The sequence below is a fragment of the Platalea leucorodia genome (genome assembly GCF_965183815.1).
Source record: "Platalea leucorodia genome assembly, chromosome: 4".
Classification (NCBI taxonomy): domain Eukaryota; kingdom Metazoa; phylum Chordata; class Aves; order Pelecaniformes; family Threskiornithidae; genus Platalea; species Platalea leucorodia.
In genome coordinates this window covers 20,108,557-20,126,622 of record NC_138826.1, presented here as the reverse complement: position 1 = coordinate 20,126,622, position 18,066 = coordinate 20,108,557, and the positions used below count along the sequence as shown (strand labels likewise).

The window sequence follows — 18,066 nt, the reverse complement described above, 5'->3', positions numbered from 1 at the left end:
TGTTAGGAACACAACATCTTGCAAGTTTTAAATTATCATTTACAACAGCCTCATTTACTACAACACTCTGGCTTTTGTATGCCTTCTGGGCATTGCTCCAGTTTTTATTTCTTATAATAGCTTACGATCTAGCTTTTCCGTCCATCTCCCTCCCATTACCTCTCCTCCACTTCCATAAAGACGCACTGTGCTTCTTTTATATTTTGATTGTCTTCACCTCAACCCCCAACCCTGCTTCTTTTTGAGCTCAGATGAGGTACTGTTCCACACCCTGAGGCTGGGAAATACCCACTCACATTCAAACCAGACAAAGCCTAATGCAAATAAAGGGTAAACCCAACATTCGCTGAGGCAGAAGGGAAGACGGACTCTGCGCCAGACTTGGGCAAAAAAAGCACTAGTCTGGGATCCTCTGCAGAGCATCTGCCCTCTCACCCAACTAGCTGTAAGGATCTCTTCCCTCTCTTGACAGGGAAAAGATGCACATTGCTTCTCCCCATTCCCTCTGAAGAGTGTCCTAGCTTCTTGCGGTGGTGGTAACAGAAGGTATCATGGTTACTTCACCTGTTCTCTGGATACCACTTTCAACTCAGTCTGCACGCTACAGGCCAGCACTTACAGCCTGAGCAGCAGTATCCAGCCTCCTCAAGCAAGTGAGGTGCAACAAGATTTTTTGAGTGTCTTACACTAACTTAGAGTTACATGTCTTACTCATCCTACAACGCAGGACAGTGAGTTTAACATATATACAGCCTACAAGTCATCCACAGGCATTCGGTTCATACCACAAAGTCAAGCCTTAGAATCAGCTAATAACTGGCACAAGGAAATCGCTCTCCAATAGCCAAGCTTACTCTAAAAGCATTTTTCTTACAGGTTATGGGGAAGGTCGAGGCCCGAGTTTAAGTTTGCATTGGTAACAGATTTCCTTCCTCCCCTCCCCCAAACGTTCTTTATTAAAGGATTGGTTTTTGGCCGAGGCCCTGCTTCCACTGAAGCCAGCCATAAAATTTCTATCAAGACAAGTCAGGTTCTGTAGGTGTCTGTTCAGGAACAGAATACAAAGATACCACCTTTGAGCCACTGCAAGTGACAGGAATTTTGTAATAAAGCAAGTTTTAGAAAAAAGTCTGAATAGTCCTTTCTTCCTTCATCCCCCATGTATCCTTTACATTGAGTTCCTTTACAAAACTGAGTGGCAGCCTAAGAACTTATTGCTCATTACATTAACACCATACTTTTGTGCAAGCGATGTGCGTGTGCTGTCATGGAGGAGTCACAGAGTATAAAGAGATTTTATTACAGGTACACAAGCAAATAAGTCTATGTACTCCTTACTTTTACAGAAGTGATGTTACTTGAGCATTTACAGAATATGTGAGGTGACAGTACGTAGTTGGGGAAAGGAGAGAGGATTATCAGAATTAGCGAACAGATTCATCCATGCCTTAACACCACTGTTACCTGAAAATAAAGTCAGCCAGCCATAAAGACCAGTCATTCAGAAAGGGGAAAAGAAAAAAATAAATAGAACACAAAAACAAGAAAAAACACCCCAAGCTGGAAACAGTCCTTTTAGTGAATTACTTACTGATGCTCTGCAATGAACATTAAGTATAACCATATGCATGGTAAAATTATTTCTGTGGTCTAGTTTAATGAATAGAGTCAGTTTTCCTACTTCTAGGGGAAGCATTCAGCTCTTAAGAATTAATCAAATGATTTGCCAGGCTACTGATCATTACTGCCAGCAGTCACCAAACAGTCCACGGAGACTTCCCCAGGTCTCCTCCTATCCAACACGGCGGATCACATGAGAGGCAGGTCAGATAGCTAAACCTAGCTAGCTTTGTATATTGAGTTGCCTTTCTATGGCACAGAAGACAGGCTGAAGGTAAACAGAAGATACCTCCCAATTTTATTTTATTTTTTAATACACAAAAGCAACAGAGATATCTAGATCAAACCTATTTAACTGATTTAGGGATTCAGAATTAGTCACTGGAAAAGCCAAGTAACAACAGAGTGTTTGCTTGTCTATTTTAAGGAGAAAAAGCTGCTGTAATCTTAGAAGGATCCCTTCTTTGGGATTTGAATGCTGTTTTGCAATATGTTGGATCTTTTGTCCTAAATCTATGCAATCCTGAAAACTACATAAGCATTTAGAAATACTGTGAAAGACAAATAACTTAAAAGCATGTACATAGGAAAATAAAGGGCCAGAACAAAAGCATGTTACCTATATCAGTTTCATGAGTTTCCTAGCATTTAGCCAGATTTTTTGATTAAATTAACAACATTCACAAACAAAGGGTAGTTTTTCCACATTGCTTCTAAGTAACAGAAACAGTAACATTTAAAGCCTCCTCCATATAAGGCATTATACAATACTCAGTCCTGCAACAGCAGGATATTAGACTTGGCACATGTTCTCTACTTCTACAGGTGCATTAGAGTGATCAAGTATTTGAAACAGACATTTCAATACTTTGAGAGAACAACCCTGAAGCTCTTGTCCAATGTCAATTTACAGTCAGCAGAACACACTGAGACAGCCAGCTGCTGTTACAACGCCTAATGAAGTGGGACAATTTAAGTGCCAGTACCCAGGACACTCAGCCCCTCGAGAGAGATTAAGCAAGCAAACTTTTATGTAATGGACAGTATTTTGCTTCTGTAATACTCTATGGATATTAGTTTGAGCCAAGAAATACTTACTATAAAGGAAGGCGTGGAACTGGATAGCTGTAAGAAGAGGCGTCCAAAGCACTCACTTAGGTGTGAGTGCACTTCTCCGATTGCTCTATGCTACAAAACACCCCAGCCAGCCTTTATAGCGTTTTTCTTAATCTACCTACAAGTGTTGCAGTGCACAGAATGTTAACTAATTCTGCAGAGATGTGGGATTTCACACCTAAGTCCCCCAGTAATTTGCTATGTGACCTCATATTTGTGTACAGTAGCTACCAAAACAGCCCCAACTTCAGATGCTACATCAACTATATTGCAGCTGAGATGACAGAGACTGGTCCCTCACTGTAAATTGCATATTTGGGCCAGATAAAGCCAAAGCTATGGAGCAAAATGCCTAGCTGTGATAGCCACCAGGCAACTTCCAGTTCAGTTCTACAGCTGTGGGAGCAAAGGACATGAACTTCCTTATTAAGTAAGACACTCTAGCTGCTATTACATGATGCAGAAGAGATTAATTTGGGAAGACTGACCATTCCAAAGGGATAGTCAGCCTCTTCAGAAAGTCTCAAAGTGACCTCCCATTGTCACTAGAGAACATGACCTGAATCATTCCCTGGACTCATGGAAGGACACTGGAAAACCTGAACCGAGGCCACACTGACTAGCACTAGAACTCACCTCCTACTGTGCTGCCAACATCCTTAGACAATGCGAGACAAACTAAAACTTTTAAGGACTCAATCATCAGTAGACCCTAACACGTAAGGGACCTGCAATCAGCCTAAAGGACAAGAAAGCTGGCACTAGTAGTGGACTACTACAGCAATTCAGAAACTTGATAGTCCTTCATTACGACTAGCTGCTTCCATGTCCAACATTTACTGAAAATGATTGCACAACAGTGTAACAGCTGGAATTCATGTTGATCTCTTACAACATTCTCTTTCACCCATAGGATCTCAGTCATCTGGTAGGTGAGGAGTACTGACAAAGAAAAAACCTCTTGTACTGCAGGAATGGATGCTTGGAGTTAAAAATGAAGCACATAAAGCCAAGGACTGAAGTCAACAGCAGTTGGTAAATCAGTACGATAGCTCCCTAGACTGAAGCACAGACAAAAAAGCAACTGATGTAACCTGTCACACCCAGCAGCTATCCCTCACCCTCAAGATCAGGTCAAAAGCTAGGCACAGAAGCGTCAGACCTGCCTGCCAAATAAATCATTCACATTAACCTTAGTGAGACTACTCTGGTACAGGCAGACTAGTCATTCTTTTACAGAAAATAAATGGAGATATGTCCCAGTAGAGACACATACACAACCAGCAACTGCCTCCCGAATGACTATTTCTCTCTCATGCAGTTTGTACAACAGCTCTCTACGCCTCTGTCGTCACAATCAACTGTTGCAGTGCACTCATTTGGAAGCTAGAACTATTGCTGAAGTTTATACAAACAGCAACATCGCAATACTTCGGATTTACATCAGCTTCTGAAGCTCCCTGCAGAGGTTATTTTTCAATTCTAGGGGACCTGGGACCTAGTCACCTCATGAACCGCCTTTCTTCACATGACATACTCCCACAATTGAAATCAAAAGCTAGCTGTTATTGTCACGCTTCCATGCACTGTTTCTCCCCCTGCTCCATGGCTGGTCTTCCAGACTCTTGACTTAAGTCTGCTTAAAGATTAATACAAGGGGAAGAGAACCTGAATCTAACCTCCAGCCTGTACAGTTTCATTTTTGGTTTTCCAATAGATATCCAGTTTGCAAGATGAGTACCTGTAGTCTCAGGCTTCTAGGTTGTCATAACACACCCTCAGTTGATTATGAGACATCTGATCATCACAGCTGTACTCTAAAAAAAACATTTACTGAAGACATCCTGCACAGTAATTCTTCAGTAGAATACCCAGCAAGTACAATACTGTCCCCTGCCCCCTCCATGTTCCCAGCAATTCCACCAATTAACAAATGTGAATTGATTCTGTTAGTCTTAACCAGTTAGGATGGACAAAAAATTTAATTTTCTCTGCAAGTTTTAACAGAAGGACTGCCATGATGTTTTCCCAAAGTACTTCCCACTGAACCCATATGAACTGTTCACGTACCGTTCTAAAGTCCTCCTCAAACTTGTAAGCTCCACCTCCTGTGGCACAGAGCGTAGTGTGCAAACTGGAGAAGTTCTTTTCACTACCCATCTGTATGAACCTGTGCATGGCACAGCTGGGAAAGCGGATGAAGTGCAGGTTTCCTTTGCGTCCACACATAGTCAAATTTTTCAGTTCAAGATGGACATCACGAATGCCAGTTTTACCATAGGCTGTATTGGAGGTCAAGTATTTCCTAATGCTTTTCAGGTTTTCCACCTCCTCCTGTTCTTCTTCTGCAGTAATGTCCTTAGGTTCAAAGTAGACCAGTTTAACCAACGTTCCACCGATATCCATTCCAAACCATGGAAACGCTAAGGACAAGGGGGTTGGGGAAGAAGAAAGAGAAAGTCACTGTAAATATACAGGTTAGCCATATCACTTGAAACATTTGCTGAATGGCAGTTCAGTGCAGTCACAGTAGCAGCATCTGCTCCTGAAAGCTGGTGGTCACTTACGTGTCCAATACACATGTATTAAACACCTCTCTATGTTACGACTTCATAAAGCCTTCGTTAAGAGAAGGAATAAAGAAAATCTCAAAATACTCTTCTCTGAAGAAGCAGGTTTTAATAAAATGAAAATATTTTTTCCCAGGAAAACATTTTACTCTTCAGTCATCACCTCTTGACAGAGCGCATTTACTGCATTCCACCCAGTCTGACTCCCGGCACCAATTCTTAAAATATACTAAGGAGGGGAGGAGGAACAACCAACCAAACAGGAGAACAAGATTTCCCAAGTCACATTCCCACTGCATAACATCTACAATTGCCCTTCCAAGATCAGTCGGAATTTCCACAGTCACAAGGCTCTGCCTGAAGAGCAGCAACACATAACTCTCCCATTATGCTGGGAGTCTCTGGACTTCAACCCACCAGAACTAGCAGCTCTGTTGGAACTACACCACCTGCATACATTAGCAGAAAGAGAATGAGCTGTTTTAAGTTCAATATTTACCACTGACAGTCCTTTTCTTTGAGCATAGACTCCCTTTGCTGGTGTATGTGTTAGCCTATCATACAAGAAATGCCACTATTTGCTTCTCGGCATATATATATAATTTGCCACAGTCAGCCTAGGTCTACCAAAGCCTTTGTTCTGTCAATAGCAAGAGAAAATGACTATGGAGAACACACAGACAGAAGATACTAACTGAACCAGGTTGGTCTGCCTACTCTGCTTATATATACACACATACATTTTAAGTAGTAAGCCAGGTAACTTTATAAAGCAACGAGAAGTGAGAATACAAAATCTATACACAGGTACTGCAGAAGGAAGCAGCTAGTAATGTTTCTTAGAGAAATTAAATTAAAAGTTCTGAGTATGTGGCTAACATCTAAGATACATTTCTAAAACAGCAGTCACACAAGTCACCTCCCCGCTTTTAGGGAGAATCAGGCAGACTTGCTAGAAATGTGATTCTCCCAACTAGGGCACCCCAACTTAGTGTTGACACAAACTCCAAACCATAGACACTGTATGCATTACTGATTTTTCTGCCAGCGAACCTAAATGTAAACAACTTGGGGGCAAAGACTTTAATAAGCATAGAAGGTACTGATCACACTGTTCTTCCTCACATAGTCACAGATCAGTATTAAGTTACTCAACTTCAGGCTGAAAGGAGCTTGGAGTCTTTTACTTCTTACCACAAGGGTCTCAGCACCATTCTTGTCTGGCTGAATAACTAAAAAGTCTAAATTTCACAATTGTTAATACACCCACCTCCCCCAAACCAATCCTTAAATGTCAGATGTTTAAAACTTATTTTGCTCCACTGCTGTATGCCAAATAATTGAATCATCAGTTTCTCCCTCCTTTCCCTAAGGACAAGGCAGGCATAATGCATAAACTCCCATGAAGTAGCTTACTTACAGTTCAGTTTTTTCTAAGAGCATCTACTGTTATCTGTTGTAAAGTCTAATTTCTTTTCCCATGCCCTACAAGCTGTGAGACATGAAGACACTGAAATGAAGTCTAATTTGAGGTTTGGGAAGATACATCCTATGCAGATGCATGGGAGCTCCCTGAAATAGGAAGAATTCGAAACAAGTGTTTTTAAAATAGGCTTTATTTTAAAGAGGAAAAATACATTACCATACACTAACCTGTAACTCAAACACTTTTGGAAATACAAGGTAAATATTTAAGCAAAAGTGGTCTGGTCCACGCTGTACAACGCTACAGTGCAGTGGAGTTCAGGACGCCAATCCCATTAGTGATTTACACAAATCTTTATTTAAGCTACTGAGAACTTTAATTACCTGTCCCACTGGAACGGTAAGTTTCCTCCTTGGATGGATCTTAACTATGCAAGCAGGAAGCTTAATTTTAAAAGCAGCATGGTTGTACTGTGCAAAACAGTATCAGCCTGTAGCAAAGTGTAAGCCAATTTCCAATATTCTACATTAAGGCCATAAAATCTGCTACAATCTACCTGCACCAACAGTTGCTTTAAAGCTCTAGCGTAGATTTAATCTTTAAGAGAGAGAAGAAGCATTCCATCCTCCTATCAAACACAAGTCCAGCAATAAAAGCGTGAAGTACTAACAGCTGAGAGTTATTCATAAATGACTGCCAAGACATTTACTTTTATTTCTTAACATCTTGAGGAGTCATAACTAAATCATTAACAAAGAATAAGTACTGTAGAAAACAACTATGAAGTTATTTCAAGTCTGTAGAGTTCTTGGGATAGGTACACATAATGCTCACATTTAAAAAGCAAGCAGAAATACCAAGACACGTTGTTTTTTAGTTTATTCTCTCTGTGAATCTGAGCTCCTTTCATTTTGTTGTGAGCCAAATGGAGAGCTGCAGAAAGAAAAGAACCTTGCTCTTAGAACAGCAGCAGTTTTCTTCAGCACTAATAAAGACCACAAGATCCATCCACAACAACCGGTATTTCAGTTACACAGAAGAGCAGCTTAGTTTTCTTCACAGCTGCTAACACCAGCTATCTGTTGGAATCACTTGCAATAACGATGACAACTATTTTGACTGGTTGACCAATTAGGACAAAAACCAAGCCTCAAAGTTCCTGACAAGTCCCACTGAAATTCATATAACTTCCGTACAACTGGAGTGACAATAGAAACACTTCTGTATTCCAGTGATTATTTTAAAAATTTATTCATTTTATCTTTTGTTACTATCGGTATGTTCCAAAACAAAATGCACCACTGAAGCACCATCAGGTCTTTTCAGTATCTTTAGATAAGCCACCTTAGCTAGTACCTATAGACTTCAACTTTGCTGACACCACTGAATGTGGTGCTCATGGGAACATGCATGCAGACTGCAAGGTGCTCCCGGGTTTTGCTGCCTCCCTGAATACAGGGAGTAAGACCATTCAGAGGCCACCACATTGGGGCCCTCACTGCCACAACCGGGGACATGAAAAAAGGTATTTGTGTAGATACAGTCTCCACAGACTTGAGGGAAAATTGAGGGGAAATTGTGTTGTGGGTTTTTTTTTTTCTTCTTCTGTTTTGGGTTGTTTGGCATTTTGTTTGTTTTAAGCTGGAAGTCCATAATTTCATTGATAACCTGAATAAATGTCCAGTTTCTTGAGTTATTAAAAGCCAGAAAAGCAAGGAGAAGAAAGTGAAATCCGTCACATCTACATCTTAGGCTGATAACAGTTATTCAAAACTGTGTGACTTATTATGAAAAATGAAGACACTGGATATGTTGCAGAAATGCTTTCACAGCGTAAAAAATGCACTTAACTAAAATTGTCTGATAAGACTGTTATGAGCCGATTTCTCTCTTCTCAATAAACTCAGTATGCAATACACCCATTACCTAATCTATTACTGTGGAGAAAATAAAACTATTCCACTGTATTGCTATACTGCACTAAGTCATTAAAAATAACAACACTATAAAATCTAGTTCTAGGTCCCATAGAACTGACACAGAAAGCATCAAGATGAATCATGCATTCTTAAAAGCCTAGCATAAATCAAAAACTCCGCTTATCTTCTTAAGAAAATGAATTCTCTTTATGTTAAACTGCACCAACTACTTACTGGTTTGTTATCTTGAGATAAAAATCTCTATTACTCCAAAATTTAGCTGCAGAAGCATGTGACAATGCAAACAGAAGGTATCTACAGCATTGCATCATTAGGTAATCTGATGCACACCAACAGCTGTGCTATCTGGGGGAAAGGTTCACTCACGAGAAATTCCATTATACATTTTACCTCGTTTCTGCATAAACTTTGAACACTATGAACCTATAAGGCTATTCCTGTAAGGCATATTACATTCAGAGTTGAACGCATATGATTTTTAAAAATCCTGTGCTTAACATACAATATAAGGAGGGTGTGTAGAGGGTAAATATGAGATCATATGATCTTCATGAGAAGATCAGGGGAAGCAAGAACGAAATGGAACTCCTAGGTCACTATGTAACATTTCACCCCCATTAAAGAGGATAACCAAGGGTAATCCTTTTCATACGTTTAAACCACCACCACATAAGGTTAGCTGAATCTCTTTACTCCTCAACTCTTAGAAAGAGATTGTGCCTGAGTCCTGCTGGTTAGAACTTTCTTCTCTCTACCTGGACCCTAGATTTATCCATGACCAATTTACAGCAGTTTCTTCTTTTGCCGAAACTGTTTCGGCTTATATATCTCTGTTACAAGATCTGTATTTCCTTGAACGCAAGTACAGTATCTCAATTTTTTATCAATTTGAATGGTGGTATCAATACTCTGATATCTTGGCCATAAATATCTCAGATGAAATAGCTTAGGTTCAGCTGCTTTTCTTCCTGGACACACATATGATGAAATGCTATTACTTCATTTACATTTTTCATTTGCATTTAATTTGCATTGCTTGATGCTTTGATGATGTAAGGACTTCCTGTTTTAATTGGGACTGGAAGAGAGAGCCAAAAATAAGGGGGGGGGGGGGGGGGGGGGGGATCAAAACAGCCTCTGAAAACTGTTGAAAGCTGCCTTCTATTAAAACAGCTGATAACAGCTTACATATATTTTTCAGTTACTTCCTCCTATTTTACACAGTTATTCTGAGCAATCCAAACATGTTGTAAAATGGAAGATTTGTTTTCCTTTGAACAAAAATAGAACATATAGCCTAAAAAATTAATTGTATCTGCTTAGTAATGGAAGCTTCTTCAAACCTTACAAAGCTAGAGCTAAATAAATCATGCACATATATCAGGACAAGCCTTCCAGTTCATCTTCAGCAGCAAGGGCTTATTGAATGTCTACCTCCTCACCAGAAAATGAAACAACCAAAACAAAGCCAAAAACCAAAACCACGACTCAAACCAAACTTCAAACTCAAAAGCACAGAGCTGTTTGTTAAACAGTCGTGACCATGCACACATATGTAGTCATATTACCACAAACTGACTTCTGAAGATAGCACTGGGAGACTCGCTCATTACCTAGCCTGTATAGCTTCATTAAAAAACCCTAACAAATAAAAGCCAAACTTACAAAGCTACAAGAAGCAATGATTAGCTATGGAGAATCTCATTCTTGGATCTAAGGGCACCCAGTCCGATGGAAGTGATTTGCGTAAGCTTCCCACTCCTGTTGGAAGTTACCTGGTTGGGAAGGCAGATAGGCAGTTTTAACTCACGGGATGCTGGACCACAACACACCAACTAGTTCAGTTTGTTATGACCAGTCCCATTCCTTAGGCAACCCTCGCTTTCACCTACATTAAAAGCAGCTGGAGACTAACTTGACACAGCATGTCACCTGAAGAAATTCTCAAAAGATTGTGGGATATTCCAATGCCTTGGTCAAAATTTCAGTAACCAATAATGTTGTACTTATTTACTGTGTCAAACAATAGCAAGACCAAAACCATCCTCACTCCTGTATTCTTCACTAAAATATACTATATAATCATGGCATGCCATTTTTAACATCACCACAGGTGAAAAAAATCCTAGGTTTTCCACAGTTTCCACCTGGCCTTAAGTAGCACTGCAGCCAAACATCACAGGTGTAACAATCTAAATATTGACCAAAAGCTTTCTTTACTGTGAAGCTACAACTTGAACTGTTTAGAAATTAACCATGGCAATTATAATGCGTATTAGTTGTAAACAGTCACACCGCCTCAAAACACACATTCTTTGACCCCTAACAACTACCAACTGACTTGGAGTGAGATGCAAGATGCTAATTGGAATAGAGACCCCAAAGCTTTATCTTAAGAAAAACAATAGAATTAAGATGTCCATCTGCCTTCTCCCTATGTCTGATGTAGAATAATGCTGTGAAGCACCACTCTAGTTAACTGCAGCACCGAAATCTTTGTCCTTACTCGACTACAATGCTGCTTCACAGGGATGGATGAAGGCACTTAACTGCTCTTTTTCTTTCTTCTGTTCAAGGATCATATTTAAACTGAACAACATGACACTTCAGCAGACTTTTAAAATTTGCAACATTCATACCGTTTCAGTAGTTTATTCTCTTCTGGAGTGCTGCACAGCGCAAGGCATCCTAACAGGTACTTTTCTGTATTCATTATGCAGTGCTGTAATACAGAACAGCAACGTAAACCCTAGTCTCACAAAGGGTCTAATGATTTGAACCAGAAAACTGACATAAGCCCTGACATCCCTGACAACTCATCTAGTTCAACTCATGAAAAAACAAAGCAAAGACAAGCTTCTCAGCAGAAGCAGCAGGACATGAGTCAAAAGGATCTAAGTTCCAGATCCTTTCTCACTGCAGGCTAATCAGCAAAGCGCGCTGGTTTCACAGGGAATCTTCCCTTCTCAGAGGCGAAAAAAACTTGGGAATATAGAAGCCTACCTCACTTTGGCAGAAAGTAAAAACAATCAAGAAAACATACACTTCATAAGGATTTAAAGGAATAACTGCTGCAGAAAGACAGGTTTCATTTGTTGAAATATTGGGAAATGCCAATTATCTCATTATCTTTTCCACCACACAAAGCAAACCCCGCAATCAATACTGAAGTCTTACATGGCATGTGGCAACTGCACTTCATTTTGCAATGTGTCCTTAAGCACAGAACAAACATCTGCAGAGGCCAGGATTAAATAAAAAAAAAAAAGTAAAACAGGACTGTGTAGCCTTCACTAGAGATGGATACAGTGGAAAGCTATGCAGTACCAGGAGAATTTAAGTATAATTTAATGTATTATTTAAGCTGATAACAATATGCTATCATACTTTCCTGCAAAACTAATACTAAATTGCAAATTTATTCTTGTACAAAATAAAGCATATAAATTAAGAAGATCGGCAAGAATCCATGCATTTTATTCAGCAAAGAAATTGCCCACAAAATAGTTCTACAAAGCACTTCCCTCACCTGCTGTTTTCATTGAAGCCTCATTTCATTAAAACCTCACAACTGAAGACTGAGTTGTCTTACGTCTTGGGCAGTACAGGCAGTCACCTACGCTCTTTACTCTGACGGGCTCTTTTCCCCCTCAAGATGGGAGGCAAATTCCAAATCCCTCATTCTTTCTTATTCAAGTGATTACATGAATCCCTAAAAGCCTTATTCTTTGCTTCAAAATAGTTTTTACTATCATTTAGAGTTTGATATGCAAGTTCTGACTCTTCTTAGTTACATCAAATAAAAATGTAAGTTAGTCCAAGTTCTGCAGTTTTTGTTCCTGAATGAAAACATGAAGCTAGACAAAGACTACAAAACCAGCTAGTGACAGAGAATGATTTGGTCATCAATATGTTAAATTTGGTACAAGACTAAATTAACTATCAACAGGTACTGTAAGCACTACATGATTAATCAATACAGAGAACACACTAAGGGAAAGTGGTATGTGTAGCTCAGCAAAAACATTTAAAAAGCCAGAGAAGGCCCTGGCTAATAAGTAGCACTATAAAAGCTGCAGTCCTTCAAGGCTGTTTCTGCCTATTTTGCTCTGCTTGTACGGAAAAGTTTTCTAGGTATTCATTTCAAAAGAAAGAAAAAAAAAATCCAGAGTAGCTGAATACACACTACTTCCTACTGAGTAGAAACATGTTTAAGTTTTGGCAGTGGGTAGCTGTGATCCTGACTATCCCTGATTACCCTTTCGGAACATGCTGAACTTTTAACAAAGAAACAAACATTTGTTGGCTTTATTTGAAGGGCTAGTGAAGCGAGAGTGCACAGAAACAGAGCACTTTTTCCATTGGATTGTTTTACTTGTAGAGCTTACCTGGAACTACTCAATAGCTCCATACCTACCTATAAGTTAGCTATGATAAAGCAAGTAAAACACACTATTAATCAACAAACCTTATACAATTAAGTACATTACATATATGTAATATGGATGTCTGAGACTCACAGCCTTAAAACAAAACGTGCAGTAGACAGCCAGTTCACTAACACCTCCCAAACCAACTAATCAAAAGCCACAGGCGATGCTCACAAGGAGCATATTACAAATTCATCATGTTTGCAAGATACTCTTTCCCCCCCCCCCCCCCTTTTCCCTCCCCAGTCAGAACAGTTCGCGCTCAGCTCCCAGGTCTACCTTTTTCTTAACTCTAACAGCGTTCGGGGACGGGGCAGGAGCACGCACTAAGAGGGCAGAGCCTCCCCAGCACCCAGCGCACACCAGCGCCCAGCTCGGCCCGGGCCCGGGCGTTACTTACAGCGCTGCTTGGGCACTATGAGCTTCATGGGCGCGTCCGGGAGGCGGCGGAGGCCGGCGGGACCCTGGGCGCCGCCCGACGCGGTCCTCGGCGCGGCGGAGAGCTGGCGCCCGCCGCCCGCCCGCGTTTGTGCCGGGCCGCCGCTCCCCGCCCGCCGCCGCCCCATTGGCGCAGGGCGGGCCCGGCCCACGCCGCAGCGGGGCCGTGCCCGGGCGCCGCCGCCGCATTGGCCGGCAGCGGGGGCCCTCGCTCCGCCCGCCCGGCCGCCGGCGGGAGCGGGGCGGGGGGGAGGGCGAACGCCCGCGGCGCGGCAGCCGGGCGGCCGCCGGCCCCGGCCTGGCGGCGCTCTGCGGGGGAGGCGGCGCAGGAGCCGCGGCCGCCTGACGCCGGGCCGCCGTCCGGGCCCGCCGGGCCGGGCTGCGGCAGCGCCGCAGGGAGGGGGCCGGGCCGCCGAGCCGGGCCGAGCCAGCGCCGCCCCGCGCCAGTGCCGCCCCGCAGTGCCGCCGCGCTGAGCCCATCACTTACGTGGCCTGTGCCGCCGGCCCGAGTCCATCCTCCGGCGCAGCCTGCATTTCTTGGCCGGGGAGCCGTGGCCGAGCGGCGGCAGCTCCGGGCGGAGCAGCAGCGGGTGCGGCGCCTCCCCGCAGCCGCCGTTGCTGAGCGGCTGGCTCGAGGGGTGGAAGCCGTTCTGCAGCAGCCCGCCGAGCAGCGAGCAGGCGGCGGCGGGCGGCCCCGCCGGGGCGGCGGCCTGGGCGCGGAGCTGCTCTCCCATGGCGGCGGCGGCGGCCTCTCCCCTTTGTCTGCCGGCTCAGCTCCGGCTGGGCGCGGCGGAGCCTCCGCTCATGCCGGCGCCTGTGCCCGCAGCTCCGTGCGCTGGGGATGCGGCGCCCGCCCCCCCCCGCCGGCGGCGGACGCACGGCGCAGGCGTCCTGCCCGCAGCGCGCTGCAGAGGGGCGGCCGCCGCCCTCCGCCGGGGACGCGGCGACCCCCCCCCTTCCACCCCCGCCTACCGGCCGCGTTCCCGGCCGCCGCGCCCGGCACCTGCGGGGCGCCGCCAGCAGCCGCGGGAGCGCGCCGGGGCGGGAGCGCGCCGGGGCGGGGGGCGCGGGCCGGCAGGGGCACGGTCCCGCTGGCAGCCGGTGCCGCGTCAGTGTGACCGCGCGGCCGTGACCCTGCTCGCGGGCGCACGCCGGAGGGCGGCCCCGGCCCCGGCCCCGGCCGCCGTCTCCTCTTCGCCTCAGGCTGTCCACACGCAGGCGCCTGCGACGCCGGTACCGGTGTCCCGGAGGCCTCGGTGCGCGCCTTGTACCGCGCACGAAGTTACCTGCGCATCAACATCAACCGCCACGCTTTTGTCTACGTTGTCACGTGTTTCCTCAACAGCTCAGGGGGACTCGGTGACCTTGAACGCGCCCGACCTCCTGCTTTTTTAGTATCTTGGCTTTCCACGGAGCATCTTGTGACTGCCATTTGCTCCCCGACCACTCGGACACCCAAGTGTAAAAACACATTTTCTGAAGGAGATGTGTTAAATATCAAGTGGGCATAAAACAAAACTGAGTGAACTGTGCTGGGGTGTCGTGTGTACACTGGGAAAGAAACACCAATTGCATTTTGCTCTGCACATGAAGGTCATTTCTTTATACGAACTGCCAAGGATGATTGTCCTTAAAATAAAAACAGGTCACATAATGGCTCCTCCTTACACCTAAAATTAGCACGGGACACAGGCCCTCCACTGTAAAACACAGAACGAAGAGCTATTCCAGCTGCCTCCAGAAAGGGACACTGTACTAAGAAAGCGCTTCATGAGAGGTAAGGTGACATGCTCTCCACTTCTTGGCTGCGACCAGAACATTATGGTTTAGGTAACTGGGAGCAAGCCACAGAAAAACACGTGCATGAAGTTGTGGAAAAGAGTGTTTGAGAACAAAGAGCAAGTAAAATTTTCTTCCTAAAAATCAGTAATCAATGTTCTGAAGGTGATTAAAACACTCCAAATTTTCCTCATATCCTAATGCATAAGCAACTGCTGTAATTGCCAGCCTGAAAAGAAGGAAAGCAGACTATATACATTTAGAGCTAGAAGGAGCTGTAGTGCTTCCAAAACCGTGAAATTCTTTGAGAACTCCCTAACTTACTGAACTATGTTTAAACTAAAAACCAGAAGGCTGCTCAGGGCATGAGGAATCCTTGCTGCTGCTGTCCCCCAGCTGGCAATGGTTGTCCCCTTCTCCGTCCCTGACACGGAAACTGACTGCACATACAACCAGCCTGATGCAGAACAGGGGGATCGTTCCTGCAAACCTGGTTTTTTTCTGCAATTGCAGTGTAACTGGGAAGCAGATACATGGCCAGTTGCCGTATCTCAGCTGAAGGGTGTCAAGTTTTTACCTTACCCCAACAAAAGCAAGACCTCCTTTACTTGCATGCTTACATTTCCTTGTGGTAGGACAGCAGTCTGTCCACTGACCCTGCAATGGAATACAGTACCTGTTTCAAGTACTGTAACCCACTTCAGGCACAAAACTGCTGGAATAACTAACAAAGGATTAAATGAAAGCATCAAGTTTTAGTCTAGGAAATGAAAGATTTAAAGGGATATTCAATTCTGGAACAGGTAACAGCAAAAGAAATACATCACAGTTGCTGAGAAACAAGAAAGAATTCATAAGCGATAACTGCAGTAAGGGAAATTCACTTTAGACTTGAAGCAGATATTTCTTAGAATGAAGTCAGACAAGTATTAGACTGCACCAGAAGACTCAACTGTCCACTGCTCCAAGGTTTTAGGAAAAGTTAAATATCTGTGAGGAACAGTCTAAGTAGAGTTGATCCTGACTTAGAGCAAGGAGAAGGCATGGCCTAGACACCTTTCTGAGGTTCTTTCCAATCTTTTATTTCTAATTAAATATTCCCCTAATATTTTGCTGTCAATATTGCACAATTATGCCCGGGACAGAAGTAGACTAGACTGTGCTGAATAGAAGAAGTAGGTGAGGAAAATACTGTTAGGATATGATCCAAATCCCTGACAAGTTCAGGGGCAGTGTAGACCAATGGCATATAACAACAACAAATGTCACCTCAAATAATGCTGGAGAAAATATAAACATGCAGAAACGTTAAATCAATTGACAGCTTTTATGTACAGGGGCAGATTCACTTCTAAGTGTGCAAGTTTCCCTGATCTTGTAAGCCCTCCAGCAGGAATGGATGAAAAGACTTTCCAAACTTTTTGCGTTGTGGAAAGGTTAAGTTTCAAACCAATGTGCTGCTTTATCAAGACAATTTCAGACTCTTGTACTGATGAATATCACATGAACCAATTTCTGCACTGCAAAATACCACCTTTTTCATATTATTTTTGTTTACAGTTGTCTAATTTTGGAATCAGCTTTTAGAAAGGTTTTACATACCCTCTTCAGTTTTGATTTCAGAATTCTTCAGCTCTTCTGCAAGGTAAACTAAGACAAAGGGAATAAAATTAGAATATGCTTAGTGTATTATGTGATCATCTGTAAGGGTTTAAAATGAAGAAATCTCCTGCCCTCAGGTACATATAGCATTGCTGATTTTGGGCACAAGCAAGCTACAGTGCAATCCATTTGGCATTCAGGGGAAAAAGACCTGAGCCTTTTGCATTAATAAAGTTGAAACTGGGAGCAGATGAACTGTTCATCCTATTCTGCATCAGCTGTGAGCCCCAGGTAGAACCACAGCACCACATTTCATGAACTCATTGCCTGATGTAGTGATGTAGACAGCCTGTGCTCTTCTAACATTCTGCCCAGGGGCTAAATCGGTGACGTGAAGGTCTCACATTATACTCAGTATTTGAAAATCTGGAACATCTTAGAAAACACAATCCAGAAGAAATACGATGGAAGTGATGTCACCTCCTCAAAATGGGACAAAAAGTAGAAATAAACTGTCCTGCTACTCTCACACTTGAGCAGTTGGCTCAAGACCTGCTGTCTGCTGGATTTTTATCCATTCTATTTATGAGACAATGCATCACAGCACAACTGGCTGAAAGCAGGTATTGTCTTTAAGAGGTACTGCACTCTCTTGCCTTCATACCACATATACACATTCAGTATGCTACTGCCTACTCGACATCCCTTAGATATAAAATATACAGAAATTAATATAATTCAAGTTGTTGCAAATCAAGAACTAGGGGGAACATACAACATCCGTCAATGAAGTCATGGCATGTATTACTGGTTCAGTTTCTAACACTTTGGTGCAACCAAAGTAAATTTTTCCTCTTCCTTTTATCCTACATTTCTAAACAAACCCTGTGAACCAGTTCAGTTTTCAGTCTAACTTGTAAGACAACAATCCAGGTAGAGGTGCAATATTGACGAACAAAATCAAGGATGCTTCCAGTTCTTTCAATATTAACTTTTACTCAGTATTTCTGTCTTCCTTTCTGAACAGGAGGAGGTGGAAGCTACTTGTTTATTTTTAAATATTTTTCACTAATATTTCCATATATTTCACTGTAAACCAGCAATCTGGTGGGAAAAGGACTACAAACACATAGTATGCTGAAGAA

General features: G+C 43.2%; 1 protein-coding gene across 11 annotated transcripts in view; it reads right to left on the bottom strand.

Annotated features, from left to right (window-relative positions):
• The window catches only part of PANK1 (pantothenate kinase 1), a 55,553-nt gene that overhangs the window by 21,776 nt on the left and 15,711 nt on the right, over nt 1–18,066 (bottom strand). For 7 of the 11 annotated variants that reach the window (XR_014228024.1, XR_014228025.1, XR_014228026.1 and 4 more), the window contains 2 exons: nt 16,922–16,969; nt 4,807–5,159 (listed from right to left, as the gene is read on the bottom strand). Coding sequence is in view for 1 of the 11 variants with exons in the window: in XM_082310335.1 (XP_082166461.1) it covers nt 4,807–5,159; nt 16,922–16,969 (401 nt within the window). In the remaining 10 variants the exon portion in view is untranslated. The remainder of the gene's footprint in view (nt 1–4,806; nt 5,160–16,921; nt 16,970–18,066) is intronic. The other 4 variants (XR_014228028.1, XR_014228030.1, XR_014228032.1 and 1 more) reach the window with 1 other exon arrangement.